The sequence below is a fragment of the Capra hircus genome, chromosome 1 (genome assembly GCF_001704415.2).
Source record: "Capra hircus breed San Clemente chromosome 1, ASM170441v1, whole genome shotgun sequence".
NCBI classification, from domain to species: Eukaryota; Metazoa; Chordata; class Mammalia; order Artiodactyla; family Bovidae; genus Capra; species Capra hircus.
Genome location: NC_030808.1, coordinates 135,347,786 through 135,372,009, shown reverse-complemented (window position 1 = coordinate 135,372,009; position 24,224 = coordinate 135,347,786). Strand labels below are relative to the sequence as shown.

General features: G+C 40.4%; 1 protein-coding gene and 1 pseudogene across 4 annotated transcripts in view; one reads left to right on the top strand and one right to left on the bottom strand.

The window, feature by feature from the left end:
- LOC102173787 lies at positions 737–2,259 on the top strand (annotated as a pseudogene). Its single transcript, XR_001918355.1, has one exon. The product of XR_001918355.1 is annotated as an elongation factor 1-alpha 1 pseudogene (transcript).
- TOPBP1 (topoisomerase (DNA) II binding protein 1) overlaps positions 5,155–24,224 on the bottom strand; it is a 75,310-nt gene continuing 56,240 nt past the window's right edge. For all 3 annotated transcript variants that reach the window (XM_013966233.2, XM_005675555.3, XM_005675557.3), the window contains 2 exons: positions 23,949–24,110; positions 5,155–6,007 (listed from right to left, as the gene is read on the bottom strand). In XM_013966233.2, the coding sequence (XP_013821687.2) occupies positions 5,864–6,007; positions 23,949–24,110 (306 nt within the window). In that variant the 3' untranslated portion in view covers positions 5,155–5,863. The remainder of the gene's footprint in view (positions 6,008–23,948; positions 24,111–24,224) is intronic.

Sequence of the window (24,224 nt, the reverse complement as noted above, 5' to 3'; positions counted from 1 at the left end):
TGGCTCTTTCAGAGGAAATTGTTCTGTATATAGCTGTGGATGCAGTGTGTCCATGGGACACAGGACCCACTAACATCATCATTTTGAACTGGGTTTCTCCTTGAAAGTCGCTCAGTTGTGTCTGATTCTTTGTGACCCCATGGACTGTAGTCCATGGAATTCTCCAGGTCATAATACTGGAATGGGTAGCCTTTCCCTTCTCCAGGGAATCTCCCCAACCCAGGGATTGAACCCAGGTCCCCCACATTACAGGTGGATTCTTTACCAGCTGAGCCATAAGGGAAGCCCGGATCTCTCCTTACTCAATGTTGACTGATTTTATTAAGATCTGAAAGCTTGATCAAATCCAAATCATGGGGCTGAGGGCAAGATTACAGATGTTCTCTACTTCCTGCTACATCACATCAGGAGGCATGTCTGGCTCTTTTTGTGACCAGTGAGTTCAGGTATTATCAGGTTGACCCATCATTGTAAAAGTCCCTCTTTGCTTAGATCTATGATTTCATTAGAAGCTATAAAATGGCTTGACTTCTATCATTTCTTCTGCACTTTCTGCCTGGAATTATTCTATAGGGCCTTTTCTCAATTGTCAGGTTATCCTGAAATGCAGTCATACTGGTAGGATAACTGCCTGATTCTCTTTCCTTTATCAGTTTCTACTGCTTTAAAAATATTGCTAGCTTTTTTTTTCGCAACGGGTTTGCCGCCAGGACACAGGTGTCATGAAAACCACCGTTAAACCTAAGCCAAAATGGGAAAGGAGAAGACCGACATCAACATCGTTGTCATTGGGCACGTAGATTCAGGGAAGTCTACCACGACTGGCCATCTGATCTACAAATGTGGCGGGATCGACAAGAGAACAATTGAAAAGTTCAAGAAGGAGGCTGCCGAGATGGGAAAGGGCTCCTTCAAATATGCCTGGGTCTTGGACAAACTGAAAGCTGAACGTGAGCATGGTATTACCATTGATACCTCCCTGTGGAAATTTGAGACCAGCAAGTACTATGTTACCATCATTGATGCCCCAGGACACAGAGACTTCATCAAAAACATGATTAGAGGCACATCCCAGGCTGACTGTGCTGTCCCGATTGTTGCTGCTGGTGTTGGTGAATTTGAAGCCGGTATCTCCAAGAATGGGCAGACCCGTGAGCATGTCCTTCTGGCTTACACCCTGGGTGTGAAACAACTAATTGTTGGCGTTAACAAAATGGATTCTACTGAGCCACCCTATAGCCAGAAGAGATACGAGGAAATTGTTAAGGAAGTCAGCACCTACATTAAGAAAATTGGCTACAACCCTGACACAGTAGCATTTGTGCCAATTTCTGGCTGGAATGGTGATAACATGCTGGAGCCAAGTGCTAATATGCCATGGTTCAAGGGATGGAAAGTCACCCAAAAGGATGGCAATGCCAGTGGAACCACCCTGCTTGAAGCTCTGGATTGCATCCTGCCACCAACTCACCCAACTGACAAACCCTTGCGTTTGCCTCTCCAGGATGTCTATAAAATTGGTGGTATTGGTACCGTCCCTGTGGGTCGTGTGGAGACTGGTGTTCTCAAACCTGGCATGGTGGTCACCTTTGCTCCAGTCAATGTAACTGAGGTGAAGTCTGTAGAAATGCACCATGAAGCATTGAGTGAAGCCCTTCCTGGGGACAATGTGGGCTTCAATGTCAAGAAAGTGTCTGTCAAAGATGTCCGTCGTGGCAATGTGGCTGGTGACAGCAAAAATGATCCACACATGGAAGCTGCTGGCTTCACAGCTCAGGTGATTATTTTGAACCATCCAGGCCAAATCAGTGCTGGATATGCACCTGTGCTGGATTGTCACACAGCTCACATTGCTTGCAAGTTTGCTGAGCTGAAGGAGAAGATTGATTGTCGTTCTGGGAAAAAGCTGGAAGATGGCCCTAAATTCTTGAAATCTGGTGACGCTGCCATCGTTGATATGGTTCCTGGCAAGCCTATGTGTGTTGAGAGCTTTTCTGATTATCCTCCCCTGGGCTGTTTTGCTGTGCGTGACATGAGACAGACAGTCGCTGTGGGTGTCATCAAAGCAGTGGACAAGAAGGCAGCTGGAGCTGGCAAGGTCACCAAGTCTGCCCAGAAAGCTCAGAAGGCTAAATGAATATTATTCCCAATACCTGCCACCCCAGTCTTAATCAGTGGTGGAAGAACGGTCTCAGAACTGTTTGTCTCAATTGGCCATTTAAGTTTAATAGTAAAAGACTGGTTAATGATAAAAAAAAATATTGCTATTGTATTAAAAGCAAAATAGTCTATTACTTTTCTTTTATGCCTTGAAAAACATAAATATCTGTATCCTGGCTTTTCTTCCCCTAAATACCTCACAAATTTAAAACACTCAATACTTTCAATTACAGAATCCCAAATGCTAAACAAGCATGAAGTGCCAAAAGGATACTACTTCTTATAAGTCGGAGAAAAACAAAGAGCTGTGTGCCTTGCTTGTTGACAGATTTCTTTTTTCCCCAAGAAACATGAACTGACTTAAAAATATTTATTTTGTATCTGCTTATTCCATCCACTGTTTGAGGTGCTAGGGACACGCCAACAAAACAGGTCAATAAATACAGATTGAAAAGTATTTTTGAGGCTAGAGTAGGGGTCACACTATGGCCAACTGCCTATTTCCATACGGCCTTGAGCTCAGGATAGTTTTTATATTTTAGAGGGTTGGAGGAAAAATGCCAGAAAGACCAGCCCACATTGCTTAAAAGTTCATCTTCTACCTTCTACAGAGAAAGCTTGCCAACCTCCGCTATAAAGCAGCACGTATCAAAATACCTCCAAGTTAAAGGTTCATCTGTTAAGTTGCTGCAGGAGAGGGAAACATCAGGTCCTGGGACGGAGTGCTAAGACGGGATCTTTTGCTTCATGCAGCAAAGACTTCACAAATGAGCACCCCCTAAAAAAAGTGAGAGTGAGTTTGAGGGATGCACACTCCACTGGCAGAACCTCTTCAGAAAGTGAGACTGGACTCATGCCATGGGGTTGCTGCTTTTTATGGGCTGAGTAATTTCATAGGCTAATGGCTGGGAGGAATACTCTCGCTGTTTCAGGGAAGGATGGGACTTTTCCAGAAACTGGGCCACTGCCCACTTTTCCCATGTGAGTGATTTTATTACAATGAAAGTATAAGCTAAATGTCAATGACCAGATTATTCTTGAAGTCATCTTGGTTTCAGCCAGTTCCAGCCTGTTCAACATGCTAATAAATAGCTGTGCTCCTCCTTCACTGTCCAGAGGTTTTGTCCTGTCCCTTCCCTCCCTGTCTCAAAATAAACAGGTATGGACTAGAGCTTAAACAACAAACTTCTCACAATTCTGGAGGCTAGAAGTTTAAGGTCAAGGTGCTGCCAGGGGTGGCTTCTGGTAAGGCATCTTCTCCCGACTTGCAGACAGCTGCCTGTGTCCCCATGTGGCCTTTCCTCTGTGCCCATGAACTCCTGGTCTCTCCTTAAAGCCCGCTCATATGACTTCATTGAACCTTAATTATTCCAAACTCCAAGTACAGTCACATATGGTGTTAAGTGTCAATCTGTGAAATTTTCTTTAGTGGGCTGAGGAAGATAAAATTCAGCCTGAAATATAAATACTGAGTGTAGTGTCTGCACTGAGGGCCCTACCACTAACTCCGAGGGACCCTGCAAGCGGTTTGTTCCTGAAGCCCACAAACTACCTTACATGCTGAGGAGTCGTATTTGTTGAATCAATGAATCGTGATGAGGCCAGAGTAATGCACATGAAAAGTCACAGGGGAATATAAGAAATGCTAATTTAAATGTCATAGATTAAAATATTATAGTAATTCTAAGGAGAAAGTAAGAATAGTGAAGGAAAGTGTTTTTTTTCTTCCTTTTTAAATGAGATATCTACCTATGCTTAGAATTATCTGCATGTAAGAAGACTTCGCTGGCGTAAGGATATTCACAATGTAAGAGTCAAACCCTGACTGAAAATGTGTTACGCAGGGTGTAGCCAGATTCTGGAGAGTCAACAGAAGCTGAGGTCTGGAGCCTAAAGTTGTACATTAAGGCCTGAACAGAGAAAACAGTTCATAATCATGGCAGAAAAGACAATGCTACATTAGTTCATTTTTTCTGAGATAGAGAAATAGGAGAATAATATTTGTTCTGGCAACAGTGTGCTCATCAACAAAAGAGTAACTATTTCAAAGAATTTTTAAGTAGTGAAATTCAGAGAGAAACATACCTGAAACTGCCAATGAAAGGACCAGCTAACACAAAATGGTCTAATAAAACCCAGGTCTGTGGGTTTTTTGTTTGGAGGAGGGCAGGAGTACAGTTTATATGACAATGCTACCTGTTTGCTGGTGTAAGAATCTGTTGTCCTAACGTACGCTGCAGTCCATGGGGTCGCTAGGAGTTGGAAATGACTGAGCAACTTCACTTTCACTTTTCACTTTCATGCACTGGAGAAGGAAATGGCAACTTACTCCAGTCTTCTTGCCTGGAGAATCCCAGGGACAGGGGAGCCTGGTGGGCTGCCGTCTATGGGGTCGCACAGAGTCGGACACGACTGAAGTGACTTAGCAGCAGCAGCAGCAGCAGCAGCAGCAAGGTGTGAATTAGCTCAAAGCTAAAAAGACTGAAGGGCGGTGATAACCCCTACTTCATTTAGAGAAAAATCTGATGAAAACTTCAGGGGTTTGGTGTTCAGGTTAAGGATTTTAATTTATCAGCATCTGAGTTTGCCTTTCAAAGATTATTACTAGGAACTGAACAATTTACATCAAAATTACAGTCCCTTAAACAAAGTGAGGCAGCCTTGTATTTAGAAAACTGTGGCCATGCATGTGGTATCTGGTCTTTAGGTTTAGATTAAGAGGCTAATGCAGTTCTGTAGTTCTTCCTTTTTTTAACCCACCAGAGCCATATTCTACATGTGTATGTGAAAGTTGCTCAGTTATGTCCAACTCTTTTGCGACCCCATTGACTATACAGTCCACGGAATTCTCCAGGCCAGAATACTGGAGGGGGTAGCCGTTCCCTTCTCCATGGGATCTTCCCAATCTGGGGATCTAACCCAGGTCTCCTGCATTGCAGGCAGATTCTTTACCAACTGGGCCACCAGGGAAGCCCTAATAATTCTACATAAACAACATCAGAAACATAACTAGATTTATTTTTAAGCTGTTTTACAAATCTTTTGTTTCAACAAGAGAACGGTTACCAGAATGTTTTTTTTTTTTTTAATTATCTATTTGAACAACTACTTTGAGTCACTACTTTTATTCTTTATTGTCTTTATTTTCCAAGTTTTGGCCCCCAAACTTGGCAAACATCATGGAGATTTGTACAAACATGCATATACATATATACAAACACACTTAAGTTTAAAGCCTCAGTTCCTCATTAAACCTTGTGCTCAGGCTCCTGTTAAGAAGAGGTAAAATGGTGAGAAGCTAAAAATCAGGGAAAATATGAATGAATCCCAACTGATAACTTTCTTGTTACGAATTAAAGCAGACATTTTAAGGCAAAATCTAACATCTTGCTAAAACTTCCACTGAACTACAGACTTGGATACTTATAAGCAAATAAATAAAAACCCACCTTACACACATCAATATGGTTTAACGACAAGCTAGCTGAGGAGCTGCATTTTGTTATTTCAGGTAACTTTCTATTAGGATCAGTTAATATTTCAGTGATTAAAATTTCAGGTGTTGAAAACTAACTTCAAGCTTCATCATTACACTGAAGCTGAATTCTCCAGGTTCTTGTCTTTAAATTACAAATCCATCACAGTCATATTCAAGTTATTAATTTAAAAAACACTTAATGTTTTGATAACTGAGTAAATATAATTACTGTACTCTGGGTCGTTTGATTTTATTTTTTTCTGTAGGAGCTTTCCTCTTTTGTGAGAATCCAGGCCCAGGTTCCTTTTTATTCTGAAGAAATGAAGCAGCCTCTGGTAGACAGTAATTTTCTACTTGAGGAGGGGATTCCTATAAAAGAGGGGAAAAACCCAACATTGTTAATTTTTTTCCCTCAGATTTCAAACTGTTAATAAGGTAATAGATTCCTCTACTCTGCTTTATAATAAAAAAACTTAAACATCAGTCTTCCAAGATAGCTACTTAGCACTTGTCACCCTTAATGAACAGATCCCACGTAACAAAATTTCACCTTTTATTAGAAAAATGAGTTTATAGCTCAGGCAGAGGGGGGCTAGCTCAGATCTTAATGGATTAAATATAGATTAAAAACAGAATAGAGAAAACACAAAATACAATTAACATCTATCATTTAAGTGAGATGTTATATTTACTGCAAGTTTCTGAAAACCTTAAAAAATTTTTACAATAAACATGTGAGATAGGTTTTTTTATTCTCCATTTTACAGATAAAAAAGCTTAAATGACACACTGTTATATAACTAGCAGGTGGCAAAGCCAAAATTCATGTACCTCTCCACTTGACTCCAAAATCCTTTGCATTTTTCTTCCTCACAACCATATTCCAACATAAAAGAAAACAGCTATTATAAGTACAATTTATTCCTGGCAACATGGTAGACTGGAGAACACAAGGAATCACCACCACACTGGGTAAATACCTTTCAATCCAATTCCTCCAAAGTTTAACAAGTATAACTTCCAACCAGAATATACTAAAAGCAACTACTCTAAGACACTGTAGAAGAAACAATCAGCAAATACCAAAGGGGGGCTGACCTCTGGAAAGAAAGGAATGATAGGGTGAATCCTCCTTTTCATTTTTTACAGCTTTTAGTCAGGAGAGATGCCCCTGTCTGTGTCATGCTGACCGGCTAAAACAGAAAATTTTGAAGAGTCACAGGACAGAATGGCACCATAGCACTAGAAAACGAGGTGGGAAATTCCAGAAAATCTGAGGGGAGCTCCAACTCTGTATTATGAACACTGACCAAATTCTTACTTGACCCCTAAATCATGTCTGTCAGAGACTCAAGGTAAGGCCCCAAGAGCCCAATTGAGATCTGAGCTGCAACTTTCTGTGTAACATCAGCCAAGCAAACTGCCTACTGTCTTTAAGGACTGAAAGACTTAAAATACTAGAGATGTCAAACACTTAAACTGACCTGTAGGTTTAATGTAATTCCTATTAAAATCATAGCAAGGTGTTTCTATAGACAAACAAACTTATTTAAAAATTTACATATAAAGATACAAGCCAAAAAAAAAAAGTACAAGTGCTAGAATAGCAACAGCAATTTTGAAAAAGAGGAATAAAGAGAAAGGAATCATTACCGAGTATTAGGACTAACTGAGTCTTGCAAAAAAAAAAAAAAAGTCTTGCAGAGGGAAAGACACATAGATTGATGGAATAGAACAGAGAATCCAGAAACAGACTGACACAAAACCCACATCTGAATTTCGACAAAGGTACAAATGTAACTGAACAGAGGATTAACCATTTGCTCTTTAACAAATGGTTCTTCTGAGGCAGCAAACCCCCCAGCCAACCCCTGACGATTTTGTCTTAAACCTCACAACCAGGTTTCCCTGGTGGCTCAGATGGTGAAGAATCTGCCTGCAGTGCAGGAGAACTGGGTTCAGTCCCTGGATCAGGAAGATCCTCTGGAGAAGGGAATGACTACCCACTGCAGTATTCCTACCTGGAGAATCCCATGGCCAGAGGAGCCTGGTGGGACACAACTTAGAGACTTTCACATGTTTTATGGAAAATGGGTCATAGACAGTATAAAAACTATAAAATCTTTTAAACTTCTGTTTTGCAAAAAAATCCTGTTAAGAGATAAAGGCAGGAAATCTCTGTTGGTTCAGTGGTTAGGGACTCAGTGCTTCCGCTGCTGGGGGCCTGAACCCTGGTGGGGGCACTAAGATCCTGCAAGCTGTGTGGCACAGCCAAAAAAAAAAAAAAAAAAAAAGGAGTATAAAAGTAAAGAGATAAACTGAGACAGGGAGAAAATATGTGCAAACACATATCCAACAAAAGACAAGTATCTGCTACAAAAAACTCTCACGGGTAAAACCAATTCAATTACAAAATGGGCAAAAGACATGAGGAGACACTCCAATCAAGAGGATTATAAACATGGTATAAAAAAGCACACCAAGAGATGTTCACTTTGATTAGCCATTAAGGAAAGGCAACAAGCTAAAACCACGAGAGATTATATGCCAACTAAAATGATAATTAAATGTAGATGAGAATGCAAAGAAATTGGATCACTCAGCCATTGATGGCGGGAATTGTAAAATATGCCCACTCTGGAAACATACACTTGGGCACTTATCCCAGTGCAGTGTAATCTTATATTCACATACAAACTATACAAACATTCCTAGCAGCTCCAAGCCAGAAATAACCCAGATGTCTTTCAACAGGTTAAAGATTAACTGTAGTATATCTGTATTACTCAGTAATAAAATGGAATAAAAGTGTATACTAATACAACAATTTGGATGAATCTCAAAAGAATTTTACTGAGTGAAAAAAGCCAACTGCCAAAGTTCACACATTATTAGTAATTTCATTTATTTAAGATTTTAAAAATCATTAAATTTTAGAAATGGACAAAAGATTACTAATTGGGACTTGCTGGTGGTCCAGCGGTTAAGAATCTACCTTACAATGCAGGGGACACAGGTTTGATCCCTGGTTGGGGAACTAGGTTCCACACGCTGTAGAGCAACTAAGCCCACGCACTGCAGCTACTGAGCCCACACACTGGGGACTGTGCGCCACAATCAGGATGTTCATGTGCTGCAACAAAGGATCTTGCGTGATGCAATGAAGATCCCGTGTGCTGCAACTAAGACCTCACACAGCAAAATAATGCCTTTTTTTTTTTCTGTCCTCTTAAAAAAAATATTAGTGGTTGCCAGGCATAAGAGAGAGCTTGGGAGGAGGGGAAAAATGACACACTGCATAAAGAACAATTCAAATTACCATCAACTCCTTATCAGAAATAAAAGAGGCCAGGAGAGAATGAAGTCTTTAAAGTACTAGAAGAAAAAAACTCAACCCTCAATTTTATATCCTATCAAAAATCTTCAAGAATAGGGTAAAACAGACATTTTCAGAAAAGAAAACTAGAATTTGTCCCCATCATATTTGTATTACAAACTAAAGAAAGTTCTTCAGGCTGAAGGAAAATACCACATGAAAACTTAGCTCTTTAGAAAGAAATAACATTTAAGATAATATATATTAGGATAAATATAAAAGGCTTCCCTTTTGATTTCCTTAAATAAGACTGTCTAAGGCAAAACTTAAAGTATTACACAAAACTGTGGAGTTATAACAGATAGATGGGTCAGACATTAAACATTTTAGTGGTTGCAAATCTTTGTTACAACTACTCAACTATGCAGTTGTAGTGCAAAAGCAGCCAAACAGAATATGCCAATGAATGAACATAGCTGGGTTTCAACTTTGTAAGTTTTATTTATAAAATAGGCAACAAACTGGACTGTGGGCTGACTCCTGGTTTGAAGAGCAGGGGAAGCAATTGAATCTATATGGTTCCAAGATTTCTAAATTTTATGCAAAGTGGTACAATAGTAACTTTAGAAAGATTATGAAAAATTAAGTATATTGTAATCAGTAGAGCGAAACACTTCCACCTGTCCAAAAAAATCAGAGAAGTTGTTGCTTTAAAAAGAATGGACGCTGGACTTGCCTGGTGGTCCAGTGGTTGAGAGTCCCCCTGCCAATGCAGGGGACAGAGGTTTAATCCCTGGTCCAGAAGATCCCACATGCCATGGAGCAACTAAGCCCATGTGCTGCAACTATGGAGTCCATGAACCCAGAGCTCCTGCTCCTCAGCAAGAGAAGCCACAGCAATGAGACACCCATACATCACAACTAGAGAGCAGACCCCACTCACTGCAACTAGAGAAAGCTCACACAGCAATGAAGAGCCAGTGCAGACAAAAAAAAGGACAATGAATAAAATGGAGTTCCAAAAGATATTTAATACCAAAAAAGACAAGAAAAGAACTGAGGAACAAAGAACTGAGAGACAAACCAAAAGACAAATGGCAAAAAGTAAAATCCAGTATTGGTAAATACACTGTAGACTAAACATTTTAGAGAATAAAAACCAAGTCCCAACTATATCCTGTTTATAAGAAAGCTATTCCCCCCTCCTCAATTTTTAAAATATTTAATTGGAGGATAATTGCTTTAAAATGTTGTATTGGTTTCTGCCATACATCAACATGTATCAGCCATAGGTATACTTATGTCCCCTGCCTTTAAACCTCGCTCCCACCCCATCCCACCCATCTAGGTTGTCACCACACACAGAGCCGCAGTTTGAGTTTCCTGAGTCATGCAGCCAATTCCCACTGGCTACCTGTTTCACTTATGGCTGTGTGTGTGTTTCCATGCTACTCTCTGCATTCGTCCCACCTTCTCCTTCCCACCCCTTCTCTGTGTTCACAAGTCTGTTCTCTGTCTGTGTCTCCATTGCTGCCCTGCAAATAGGTTCATCAGTACCATCTTTCTAGGTTCTGTATATATGTGTTAATATATAATATTTTTCTCTGACTTACTTACTTACTCTAATAGGCTCTAGGTTCACCCACCTTAGCACTGAATCAAATGTGCTCCTTTTTATGGTTAAGTAATATTCCATTACACACACACATATGTATATACATATATATGCATATACATACATATACATATGTATATGTGTAAATAGTGCTGCAATGAACACTGGGGGGTACATGTGTCTTTTTCAATTATGGTTTTGTCAAGGTATATACCCAGTAGTGGGATTGTTGGGTCATATGGTAGTTTTATTTCTAGTTGGGTTCCCTTTCAAGAAATTCATTTAATGACAAAGACAATTTAAAATTTTTAAAAAGAGAAATTAAGAAGAAATAATCCCATCTTGCATCAAAAATAATAAAATACTGGGCAATAAATTCAACTAACATTTATAAACAGTAAGACTGATGAAATGAAGACTTATAAATTAGTAAACTGAAAGCTGTAAGACTGATGAAAAAGATACAAATAAACATTATCTGTGCTCATGGATTAGAAGAATTAATGTTTTTAAAATGTCCTTGCTACCCAAAGCAATCTACAGATTCAATGCAATCCCTATCAAACTTCCATGGCATTTTCCAGAGAAATAGAACAAACAATCCTAAAATTTGTACGGAAACACAAAAGACCTCAAATAAAGCTATCTAGAGAAAGAACAACAAAGTTGGAGCATCATGTGCCCTGATTTCGAACTATATTACAAAGCTACAGTTATCAAAATAGTACATCTTGTGAAATGCAGGGCTGGATGAAGCACAAGCTGGAATCGAGATTGCTGGGAGAAACATCAATAACCTCATGTATGCAGAAGACACTACCCTTATGGCAGAAAGCAAAGAGGAACTTAGGAACTTCTTGATGAAAGTGAAAGAATAAAAAAGCTGGCTTAAAACTCAAAATTCAGAAAACTAAGAACATGATATCTGGTCTTATCACTTTATGGCAAACAGATGAGGAATGGAAACAGTAACAGACTTGAGCTGGACCATAAAGAAAGCTTACCACCAAAGAATTGATACTTTTGAACTGTGCTGTTGGAGAAGACTCTTAAGAGTCCCTTGGACTGCAAGGAGATTCAATTAGTCAATCAATCCTAAAGGAATCAATCCTGAATATTCATTGGAAGGACCAAAGTATTGGTAGCTCCAATACTTTGGCCATCTGATGTGAAGAGCTGACTCACTGAAAAAGACAGATGCTGGGAAAGACTGAAGGCAGGAGGAGAAGGGGATGACAGAGGACAAGACGGTTGGATGGCATCACCGACTCAATGGACATGAGTTTGAGCAAGCTCTGGGAGATGGTGAAGGATAGGGAAGCCTAGTGTGCTGCAGTACAGGGGGTTGCAAAGACTTGGACACAACTGAGCGACCAAACAACATTGTATTGGCCTAAAAACAGATCAATGGAATAGACTAGAGTCCCAGAAATAATCATATGCATACATGGTCAAGTAATTTACAACAAAGATGCCAAGAATATACAACAGGGAAAAGACAGTCTTTTCAATAAACAGTGATGGGAAAACTAAATCACCACATGCAAAAGAATGAAACCCAATTAATAACTTAAATCACACACAAAAATAAACTCAAAATGGATTAAAGACTTGAACATAAGACCTGAAACCATAAAACTCCTAGGAAAAAAACAGGCGGCAAGCTTATTGACAGTGGTTTTGTTTTTTTTTTTACTTGACACAAAAAGCAAAGGCAACAAAAGCGAAAATAAAAAAGTGAGATTATCAAATGAAAAGCTTCTGCACAATGAAGGAAACCATCAACAAAATGAAAAGGCAACTTGTCAAATGGGAGAAAATATTTGCAAATTATGTATCTGATAAGGAGTTAATATCCAAAGTATACAAAACATTCATAAACCTCAATAGCAAAGAAAAAAAATCCATTAAAAAATAGGCAGAGGATCTGAACAGACATTTTCCCAAAGAAGACATACAGATGGCCAACAGGTATGTGAAAAAGTGCTTGCTCAACATGACTAATCAACAGAGAAATGCAAATCAAAGCCACAATGAGATATCATCTCACACCTGTTAGAATAACTTATATAGAAAAGACAAGAAACAACACATGTTGGCAAGAGTGCAGAGAAAAGGGAACCTCTGTGCACCACTGGTGGGAATGTAAATGCTACAGCCACTGTGGAAAACAGTATGGAGGGTTCTACAAAGAATTAAAGACAGAACTACTATATGGTCCAAAGGTTCCACTTCTGGGTATTTATCCAAAGGAAACGAAAACACTAACTTGGAAAGATCTTTACACTCCCGTGTTCAGTGAAGCACTATTTACAGTAGCTAAGATACGAGTATCCATCCAGAAATGAATGAATGGATAAAGAAAACTTTATGTGTACATACACAAACTCACACAGACTAAATGGAATACTGGCAGACATTAAAGAGGAAACCCTGCCAATTGTGGCAAAATGGATGGACTTTGAGGGCACTATGCTAAGCAAAAAGAGTCAAACAGAGACATACAAATACTATATGATTTTTTTATAAATGGAATCTAAGAAACAAAACCCTGAGAACTCAACAGATAGAGAGAACAGATTGATGGTTGCTTGAAAGAGGCAGGGGGTTGAGGGGTGGGGGAGCAAAAAGGATGGGGGTCAGCAGATACAAATTTGATATATATAAGTCATGGGGATATAATTCGCGGCATGGTGGTTATAATTAATAGTACTGTATGGTATATTTGAAGCTTGTTGAGAGTCAATCTTGGAGGTTCTCAACACAAAATACAAAAAAATTTGTAACTGCATGTGGTTGTACGTGGACTTACTGTGGGGATCACTTTACAATATATACATAAAATGAATCAGTTATGAATCCAGGAGAGGAGGTCCAATAATTAGTCCACCCACACCATCTCACCCAGCTCAAAATGGACAAGACGCAAATGTGCTCAATACTTTTAAACAGCTTTTTACCCTCTTGTCTTAATCATGTATAGAAAACCAAGAATTACTAGATATCTGATAAATCCCTCTAACATGGAAGATGAAAACCCAGCTTTAAAACACAGCTTAGTGGAAACAGAAACTATTCAGACATAAGAAAATGTAAAAAAAAAAAAGAACTTCCTACTAGATTATAGTTAAATATAAAGGATTATGAATCAGATGGCTTTAGACTACTCAATAGCAATACTAGAAGCAAGGAAACAAAAGTTACTAGAAGAGACAAAGGAGAGTGAACGGAGCTCCTGGGATGATGGCAGTGCACAGAAGTAGATACAGGGTGACCATCCACACTGAAGCAATGCAACTGAAGACATGTTGAAGTCTGTTATCACGAAGATCCCTGCAGCCACAGCACCTGGTTTCTAACCTGAAGTCAGAGCACTGGGGGTAAGCCTGTCTCAGGGTCCTACCTCTTCTTGGTTTCTCTTGGCCATGAGCTTGACCTGAAGCTGCTGCTCTCTCATCCTTAGCCTGCTGCCTCATTCTATAAATGTCTTCTGTTTTGACCTACTCCTGGGACCCAGAGATAGGCAATGATGAGCTCAGATGCAGAAATACAGGGCAGTTTACTCCCCCAATGCACTTCTCCAGATACCTAAAACTTGACACACGTATCAACCCTGACAAAGGCAAGGATATGAACAAGCAAAGAGGAGCAACTGGAGGTCGTATGAGACTAGCAATCTATATTTTATCCTGGGTGCCTGGATGACACTCTGCTATTCTTTAACCAGGAAATACTTTCTATACACTCTTTCATATGTAAGAAAAAATACCAACAAATTATAGTACACATACAAACACCTGACACAGTACAAATTAAGCAATTCATCTATGTTGGGTCCATCTTAGATGGCAGCCATATCCCTGAAACAATCAGTAACTTCTGGAGGGATGAAGTACAGGAGCTTCTCTACATTCCCCTAATCCCTGCCCCTTATTCAATTAGTAGAATTTTAAAACCTCGTATCTCAACAAATAGATTTCTAAAAAATGTATTTAGGGGGAGGCGGTCCCAAGATGGTGGAGGAATAGGACAGGGAGACCTCTTTCTCTCTCACAAATTCATCAAAAGATCATCTGAATGTTGAGCAACTTTCACAAAACAACTTCTGAATGCTAGCCAAGTACACCAGGCACCAGAAAGGCAGCCCATTCTCTTCAAAAGGAGGTAGGACAAAATATAAAAGACAGTAACAGAAACAAAAGATTTAGGGATGGAGATCTGTCTTGGGGAGAGAGTGTGAAGGAGGAGAAGTTTCCACACAGTAGGAAAGCCTCTCACAGGTGGGTCTGTGGGGAGTTTTGTAATCTCAGAGGGCAACGTAACTGGGAGAAAAAAAAAAAGAACCCCATAGAATACACACCTAACCACAACTGCCAGCATCACAGTAGCCCAGATGCTTGCATCTACCACTGGAGAGTGGGGGCTGGGCAGGGAAGAGTGAGCAGCAGCATCGGTCCTTAGGGTAAAGAATGGGCCTGAATGCCCTGATGACGATCTGAGTGAGCCAACATGAGACCGCAACATGGGATCACCAGAGAGACAAGAAAACACAAACTTTCCTGAGAAAGGCTGTAACACAGCACAGTCACCCCTGGTGCACTCACAGAACAAAGACGAGTGAATACCAAAGGAGTGCAAGCCAGTTGCAATATAGAGCCCTCTCTCCCAAGAGGCAGAGAGGCAGGCGGGCGACAGACAGAGCCAGAGCCGGAAGGCAAGGGGCTGCTGGAGCCTGCATCTTCTGCCAAACTGTGAGCAAACTCCCAGTTGCTAGCTACGTCTTCCTGGGATCCTGAATGGCTGACGTCTGCCAGGAGTGTCACAGCCTGAGATCAGCTCCCCAGAGACACATGGCATACCTGTGATGGTGCTCTCGCAGCACACCTGGAAAACCAACAGGCCAGGACCAGGGAGGTGATCAGATGCATGGTACATCTGGGACGGTGTGCTCATCAAGCACTGGGTTGCCTGAGCTGCTAGGACCTGGGAGACACAAAATGCACAGCCCATCTGGGTCTGTGCCCCTGCAAAGCTCCCAAGAACCTGAGCAGCTTAGACCTGGGGACCACATGAAATGGAGGGCCCACTTGGGACAGTCATTGCAGAGCACCTGGAGTCTGAGCAGTGAAGACCTGGAAAACACACGCTGCCTTGGGCTGTGGTAAACCCAGGGTGGTCCACACGCTGCAAGCACTCCCCACACATGCCAGTGGTATTTGCAGTGTCCTTCCCTCCCCAAAACACAACTGAAAAAGTGAGCCTAAATAAGTAGCCACCTTCACCCCCTTGTGTCAGGGTGGAAATTAGACACTGAAGAGATTTGCAAACAGAGGAAGTCAAAATAAACCGCTGTGGAAGAGACAGGTGCAATGCATTAAAACCCTGCGGTTAATACTGACTGTGCACTGGAGGAGGACCTATAGACCTTGAAAACAAGTACAAGCTGGAAAAAGGGACTATCTGACACTGAACTAATGTCACACTGGCCACAACAGCTCCAGAGAAATTCCTAGATATATTTTTACTATTACGACTTTTTAATTTTCTTAACAAAGTTTAAGTTCTTTATTACTCCTTTAATTTTCATAACCTAGTATTACCGAGCAAAAATAAGGACTCTGTTTTTTAAAGTAAGTTTCACATATAAATATTGTGATGGATTCTGGTTTTGTATTTTATATTATATTTTTGAGAGTCTATTCTAGATTTTTAATGTTGCTTTTTGGTATTATCAATTTTGTACCTTTAAGAATCTATCTTCAGTATCCATTTTCAGTTAGGGATTTGATTACTGGCTGGACTTCTCTCTCCCCTTTTAACTCTCCCTTTTCTCCTCCAGATCACCTCTATCTCCTAACTTCCTCTTCTCTTCTCTACTTAACTCTGTGAATCTCTCTGGGTGTTCTGGGCTGTGGAGAGCACTTAAGAGAATTGATTACTGGCTTGATTGCTCTCTCCCCTTTGACTCCCCCTCTTCTCTTGGTCAACTCTATTTTCCTCCTCCCTCTTCTCTTCTCTATGTAATTCTGTGAATCTCTCTGGGTGTTCCTTGCTGTGGAGAATTGTTTCACCATTAACCTAGACGTTTTAGCATCTGTGCTGTATTGATGGAAAAGTCTTGAGGCTACTCTAAGAGAAGGACTGAAAGCCAGAGGCAGGAGGCTTAACTCCAAAACTGGAGAACATCAGAGAACTCCTGACTCTGGGAACATTAATAGACAAGAGCCCACCCAAAAGTCTCAACACCTACACTGAAATGAAGCTCCGCTCAAGAGTCATAAGTTTCCGTGCAAGACATACCATGCTAATTCTCCAGCAAAACAGAAACACAACCCTGAACAGTAAAACACAGGCTGCCCAAAGCCTGCGTCAAACCCACGGACATCCCAAAACTCACTACTGGACACTTTACTGCACTACAGAGAGAAGAAATCCAGCTCCACCCACCAGAACACAGACACAAGCTCCCCCAATCAAGACACCCTGACAAGCCACTAGTCCAACTCCACCCACAGGGAGTAGACTCCACAATAAAGAGGAACCATGAATTTACAGCCTACAGACATGGCACCCCAAACACAGCAATTGAAACAAAGTGAAAAGGCAGAGACACATTCAGCAGGTGAAGGAATATGATAAATACCCACCAAACCAAACAAAAGAGGAGATAGGGAGTCTATCTGAAAAAGAATTCAGAATAATGATAGTAAATATGATCCAAAATCTTGAAGACAAAATGGAGTTACAGATAGACTAGAGACAAGGATTGAGAAGATGCAAGAAATATTTAACAAGGACCTAGAAAAAATAAAGAAGAGTCAATCAATAATGAATAATGTAATAACTGAGGATCAAAAGCACTCTGGAGGGAACCAACAGTAGAATAACTGAGGCAGAAGAGAGGATAAGTGAGGTGGAAGATAGAATGGTGGAAAGAAATGAAGCAGAGAGGAAAAAAGAATTAAAAGAAATGAGGACAACCTCAAAGACTGCTGGGACAATGTTAAATGCACCAACATTCAAATCACAGGTATCACAGAAGAAGACAAAAAGAAAGGGCATGAGAAAATACCTGAGGAGATAATAGTTGAAAACTTCCCTAAAATGGGGAAGGAAATAGCCACCCAAGTTCAAGAAACCCACAGAGTCCCAAAAAGGATAAGCTCAAGGCAAAATACCCCAAGATACACATTAATCAAACTAACAAAGATTAGACACAAGAGTAAATATTAAAAGCAGCAAGGGAAAAGCAACATACAACATACAAGGGGATCCCCATAAAGATAACAGCTGATATTTCAATAGAAACTCTTCAGGCCAGAGGGAACGGCAGGACATACTTAAAGTGATGAAAGAGAAAACCTACGAACAAGATTACTCTACCCAGCAAGGATCTCATTCAAATATGAAGGAGAAATCAAAAGCTTTAGAGACAAGCAAAAGCTTGAATTCACCATCACCAAACCAGCTCTTCAACAAATGTTAGAGGATCTTCTCTAGACAGGAAACATAGAAAAGGTTTATAAAATCTAATGCAAAACAAGTAAATGGTAATGGGATCATAGTTATCAATAATTACCTTAAATGTAAATGGGCTAAATGCCCCAACCAAAAGACAAAGACTGGCCAAACGCATACAAAAACAAGACCCCTATATATGCTGTCAACAAGAGACCCACCTGAAACCAAGGAACACATACAGACTGAAAGTTAAGGACTGGAAAAAGATATTTCATGCAAATGGAGACCAAAAGAAAGCAGAAGTTGCAATACTCATATCAGATAAAATAGACTTTAAAATGAAGACTGTGATAAGAGACAAAGCAGGACACTACCTAGAAAACTATAAAACACTCATGAAAGAAATCAAAGATGACACAAATAGATGGAGAAATATACCATGTTCATGGATCAGAAGAATCAATATAGTGAAAATGAGTATACTACCCAAAGCAATCTATAGATTCAATGCAATCCCTATCAAACTACCAATGGTATTTTTCATAGCGCTAGAACAAATAATTTCACTGTTTGTATGGAAACACAAAAAATCTTGAATAGCCAAAGCAATCCTGATGAAGAATGGAACTGGACACACATGTAAAGAACAGACTTTTGGATCCTGCAGGGAAGGCAAGGGTAAGATGATTTGAGAGAATAGCATTGAAATATCTTTCATCACCATATGTGAAACAGATGACCAGTGCAAGTTCAATGCATGAAGCAGGGCACTCAAAGCTGGCGCTCTGGCACAACCCAGAGGGACGGGATGGGGAGAGAGGTGGGGGGGGCGGTTCAGGATGGGGGGACACATGTACACCCGCGGCTGATTCATGTCAATGTAATAAGGCAAAAACCATCACAATATTGTAAATTAGCCTCCAATTAAAATAAACTAATTAAAAAAAACTTACAGTATAGTAACATCCACAACTGCACTCATCTCACACGCTAGTAAAGTAATGCTCAAAATTCTCCAAGCCAGGCTTCAGCAATACATGAACCGTGAACTTCCAGATGTTCAAGCTGGTTTCAGAAAAGGAAGAGAAACCAGATATCAAATTGCCAACATCCGCTGGATCATCGAAAAAGCAAGAGTTCCAGAAAAACAGCTATTTCTGCTTTACTGACAATGCCAAAGCCTTTGACTGTGTGGATCACAATAAACTGTGGAAAATTCTGAAAGAGATGGGAATACCAGACCATCTGACCTGCCTCTTGAGAAACCTCTATCAGGTCAGGAAGCAACAGTCAGAACTAGACATGGAACAACAGACTGGTTCCAAATAGGAAAAGGAGTATGTCAAGGCTGTATATTGTCACCCTGCTTATTTAACTTCTATGCAGAGTACATTATGAGAAACGCTGGGCTGGAAGAAGCACAAGCTGGAATCAAGATTGCTGGGAGAAACATCAATAACCTCAGATATGCAGATGACAGCACCCTTATGTCACAAAGTGAAGAACTAAAAAGCCTCTTGATGAAAGTGAAAGAGGAGAGTGAAAAAGTTGGCTTAAAGCTCAACATTCAGAAAACGAAGATCATGGCATCTTGTCCCATCACTTCATGGCAAATAGATGGGGTAACAGTGGAAACAGGGGCTGACTTTATTTTTCTGGGCTCCAAAATCACTGCAGATGGTGACTGCAGCCATGAAATTAAAAGACGCTTACTTCTTGGAAGAAAAGTTATGATGAACCTAGATAGCATATTAAAAAGCAGAGACATTACTTTGCCAACAAAGGTCCCTCTAGTCAAGGCTGTGGTTTTTCCATTGGTCATGTATGGATGTGAGAGTTGGACTGTGAAGAAAGCTGAGCCCCAAAGAATTGATGTTTTTGAACTGTGGTGTTGGAGAAGACTCTTGAGAGTCCCTGGGATTGCAAGATCCAACCAGTCCATTCTAAAGGAGATCAGTCCTGGGTGCTCACTGGAAGGAGTGATGTTAAAGCTGAAACTCCAATACTTTGGCCACCTCATGTGAAGAATTGACTCATTGGAAAAGACCCTGATGCTGGGAGGGATTGGGGACAGGAGGAGAAGGGGATGACAGGATGAGATGGCTGGATGGCATCACCGACTCGATGGACAGACATGAGTTTGAGTGAACTCTGGGAGTTGGTGATAGACAGGGAGGCCTGGCATGCTGTGATTCATGGGGTAGCAAAGAGTCAGACACGACTGAGCAACTGAATTGAACAGTCCACAAAATAAAAGGTAAAATCAAGTAATAAAGGGAAAGGAGAAAATTATATTAAAAAAAAATTTTGCCTGAGTCTCTAGCAACTAAAAGGGAAATTAAATGGATCATAAAGCTCTCATTCTCTCATGAAAGAAATGCTACCACTGAAAAGATTCTAAGTTGAGTGAGGATAACAAAAACATGGCTGTGTTGTCACTGCTAAAGATACAACCTCAGGATCCTTCTTTACACAGCATTCTAATGAACCATGAATTCATCAGACATGGCTCTTAGAATAAATCTTCACGATCTCTTGTATAAATGGTGTTCTTTTACCTCAAGAAATCTGTCATTTAAAAATAATAAAGCATGCATACCTGTTTTATATATATATATATATTTAGGTGTTCAAGGAGAACAAGCACTGATCTACTAATTCCTAGTCAGTACACTTCACTGCTTTATAACAGTTTTATGTCGGTTTCAAGCATTCCTTCTATTAAATCCTGACCAACTTCCAAACGCAAGCAGCAACAATTACAAACCAGGTTAAGTTCTGACTTCCTTCTATTTGAAATCCTTTGTGGTAAGACATTTATGATGTGTCATATCTCACTGATTCCTGATGGCATTTTAGGCACTCTGGTGTCAAGATTTTTCTTTGCCCATTCAAATCAGCCAGCAAAGGCCAATTCTGCACAGGAATATAGTGAGCCTTCCATGTAGCAAGTGCATGATTTCCCTTACTTTCTAACACAGGTATAGCAGTGGCCACAGGACTGGAAAAGGTCAGTCTTCATTCCAATCCCAAAGGAAGGCAATGCCAAAGAATGCTCAAACTACCACACAATTGCACTTATCTCACACGCTAGTAAAGTAATGCTCAAATGTCTCGAAGCCAGGCTTCACCAATATGTGAACTGTGAACTTCCTGATGTTCAAGCGGGTTTTAGAAAAGGCAGAGGAACCAGAGATCAAATTGCCAACATCCGCTGGATCATCGAAAAAGCAAGAGAGTTCCAGAAAAACATCTATTTCTGCTTTATTGACTATGCCAAAGCCTTTGACTGTGTGGATCATAATAAACTGTGGAAAATTCTGAAAGAAATGGGAATACCAGACCACCTGGCCTGCCTCTTGAGAAACCTATATGCAGGTCAGGAAGCAACAGTTAGAACTGGACATGGAACAACAGACTGGTTCCAAATAGGAAAAGGAGTACGTCAAGGCTGCATATTGTCACCCTGCTTATTTAACTTATATGCAGCGTAATCATGAGAAACGCTGGGCTGGAAGAAGCACAAGCTGGAATCAAGATTGAAATATCAATAACCTCAGACATGCAGATGACACCACCCTTATGGCAGAAAGTGAAGAGGAACTAAAAAGCCTCTTGATGAAAGTGAAAGAGGAGAGTGAAAAAGTTGGCTTAAAGCTCAACATTCAGAAAATGAAGATCATGGCATCTGGTCCCATCACTTCATGGCAAATAGATGGGGTAACAGTGGAAACAGTGTCAGACTTAATCACTGCAGATGGTGACTGCAGGCATGAAATTAAAAGAGACTTTACTCCTTGGAAGAAAAGTTATGACCAACCTAGATAGCATATTCAAAAGCAGAGACATTACTTTGCCAACAAAGGTCCATCTAGTCAAGGCTGTGGTTTTTCCATTGGTCATGTATGGATGTGAGAGTTGGACTGTGAAGAAAGCTGAGCACCGAAGAATTGATGCTTTTGAACTGTGGTGTTGGAGAAGACTCTTGAGAGTCCCTTGGACTGCAAGGAGATCCAACCAGTCCATTCTAAAGAAGATCAGTCCTGGGATTTCTTTGGAAGGAATGATGCTAAAGCTGAAACTCCCGTACTCTGGCCACCTCATGCGAAGAGTTGACTCATTGGAAAAAACTCTGATGCTGGGAGGGATTGGGGGCAGGAGGAGAGGGGAACGGCAGAGGATGAGATGGCTGGATGGCATCACCAACTTGATGGACGTGAGTTTGAGTGAACTCCAGGAGTTGGTGATGGACAGGGCGCCTGGCATGCTGCAACTCATGGGGTTGCAGAGTCGGACACGACTGAGCAACTGAACTGAACTGAACTGAAAGCATAAGAGATTAAGAGTAGCAAGAATACACAGAAGAACTATACAAAAAAAGATGACTGGAATAACCATGATGATGTGGTCATTTCCCTAGAGCCAGACATTCTAGAGTGCAAAGTCAAGTGGGCCTTAGGAAACAATACTATGAACAAAGCTAGTGGAAGTGACAGAATTCCAGCTGAGCTATCTCAAATCCTAGATGATGCTGTTAAAAGTCCTGCACTCAATATATTAGCAAATTTGGAAAACTCAGCAGTGGCCACAAGACTGGAAAAGGTCAGTTTTCATTCCAATCCCAAAGAAGGGCAAAGTCAAAGAATGTTCAAACTTCCACACAATTGTACTCATTTCACATGCTACCAAAGTGATGCTCAAAAATCCTTCAAGCTAGGCTTCAACAGTATGTGAGGCAAGAATTTCCAGATGTACAAGCTGGATTTAGAAAAGGCAGAGGAACCAGAGATCAAACTGTCAACATCCATTAGATCATAGAAAAAGCTACAGAATCCCAGAAAAATATCTTCAGTGACTATGCTAAAGCCTTTGACTGTATAGTTCATAACAAACTGTGGAAAATTCTTAAGGAGATGGGAATATCAGAGTACCTTACTTGCCTCCTGAGAAACCTCTATGCAGGTAAAGAAGCAACAATTAGAACTGGACATGGAACAACAGATTATTTCAAAATTGGGAAAGGAGTACATCAAGGCTGTATACTGTCACCTTGCTTATTTAACTTTTATGCAGAGTGCATCACATGAAATGCCCAGCTGGATGAATCACAAGCTGCAATCACTGGGAGAAGAGGAACTAAAGAACCTCTTGATATATTCCTGAAACAGAATGGTGAAGATGAACTAAAGAGCCTCTTGATGAGGGTAAAACAGGAGAGTGGTGCTGGAGAAGGCTCCTGCAAGTCCCATGGACAGCAAGGAGATCACAGCAGTCAATCCTAAAGGAAATCAACCCTGAATATTCACTGGAAGGACTAACGCTGAAGCTCCAAATACTTTGGCCATCTGACAGGAAGAGGTGACTCACTGGAAAAAGACCCTGATGCTGGGAAAGATTGAGAGAAGAAAAGGTGGGTTACAGAGGGTGAGATGACTGGATGTCATCACTCACTCAATGGATATGAGTCTGAGCAAACTCCAGGAGATGGTGAAGGACAGGGAAGCCTAGTGTGCTGCAGTTCATGGGGTCACAAAGAGTCGGACATGACTTAGCAACTAAACAACAACAAAGAAAAAAGGTCAAGAAAATTTAGAAAGGACCCTTGGGTAAACGTTTCTCCTTGGATTTGCAGAATCAGTTTCTGCGTTCTTTATATCCCAACAATTTAGAGGGCACTTTTAAGGTTTTTAGAGGTCCCCAGATTTTTATACCCACTTCATATTTACCTTCCAGGCCAAATGTTTACATGTGTTCATTATTTTTAAAAAAAGATGGAAACTGAAAGGGCTGAATCAAGGAGACTAATGGGAGATTAACATTCTATGAATAACAACCAAGGGTTTTGCTGTATAGTTATATCTGTATGCACATAAGCATGTTTCTGGTAGCAAGGTTGTCAAGGACAGGATTTTACAAACCTGCATAAGAAAATCAGCAATGTATTCTGTTTTCAAGCAGTATACATTCTGGGCAGCAGCTTCTGCTATATTAACTCCTGAGTCATCTGGTTTCTGTTTATTAAAGTCAGAAAAGAGATGTGTAGCTTCTTTAAATAAAGATACAGAATAACCAGGCAGCACCTAAGGAAAAAACAAAAAGCACCACAATGTATCAGTGTTCCAAGGTAGTTCAACTGTATAATCTACACCTAAGTATTACCATCTCATAAAGTACAGAAAATCAAGAACTGATCA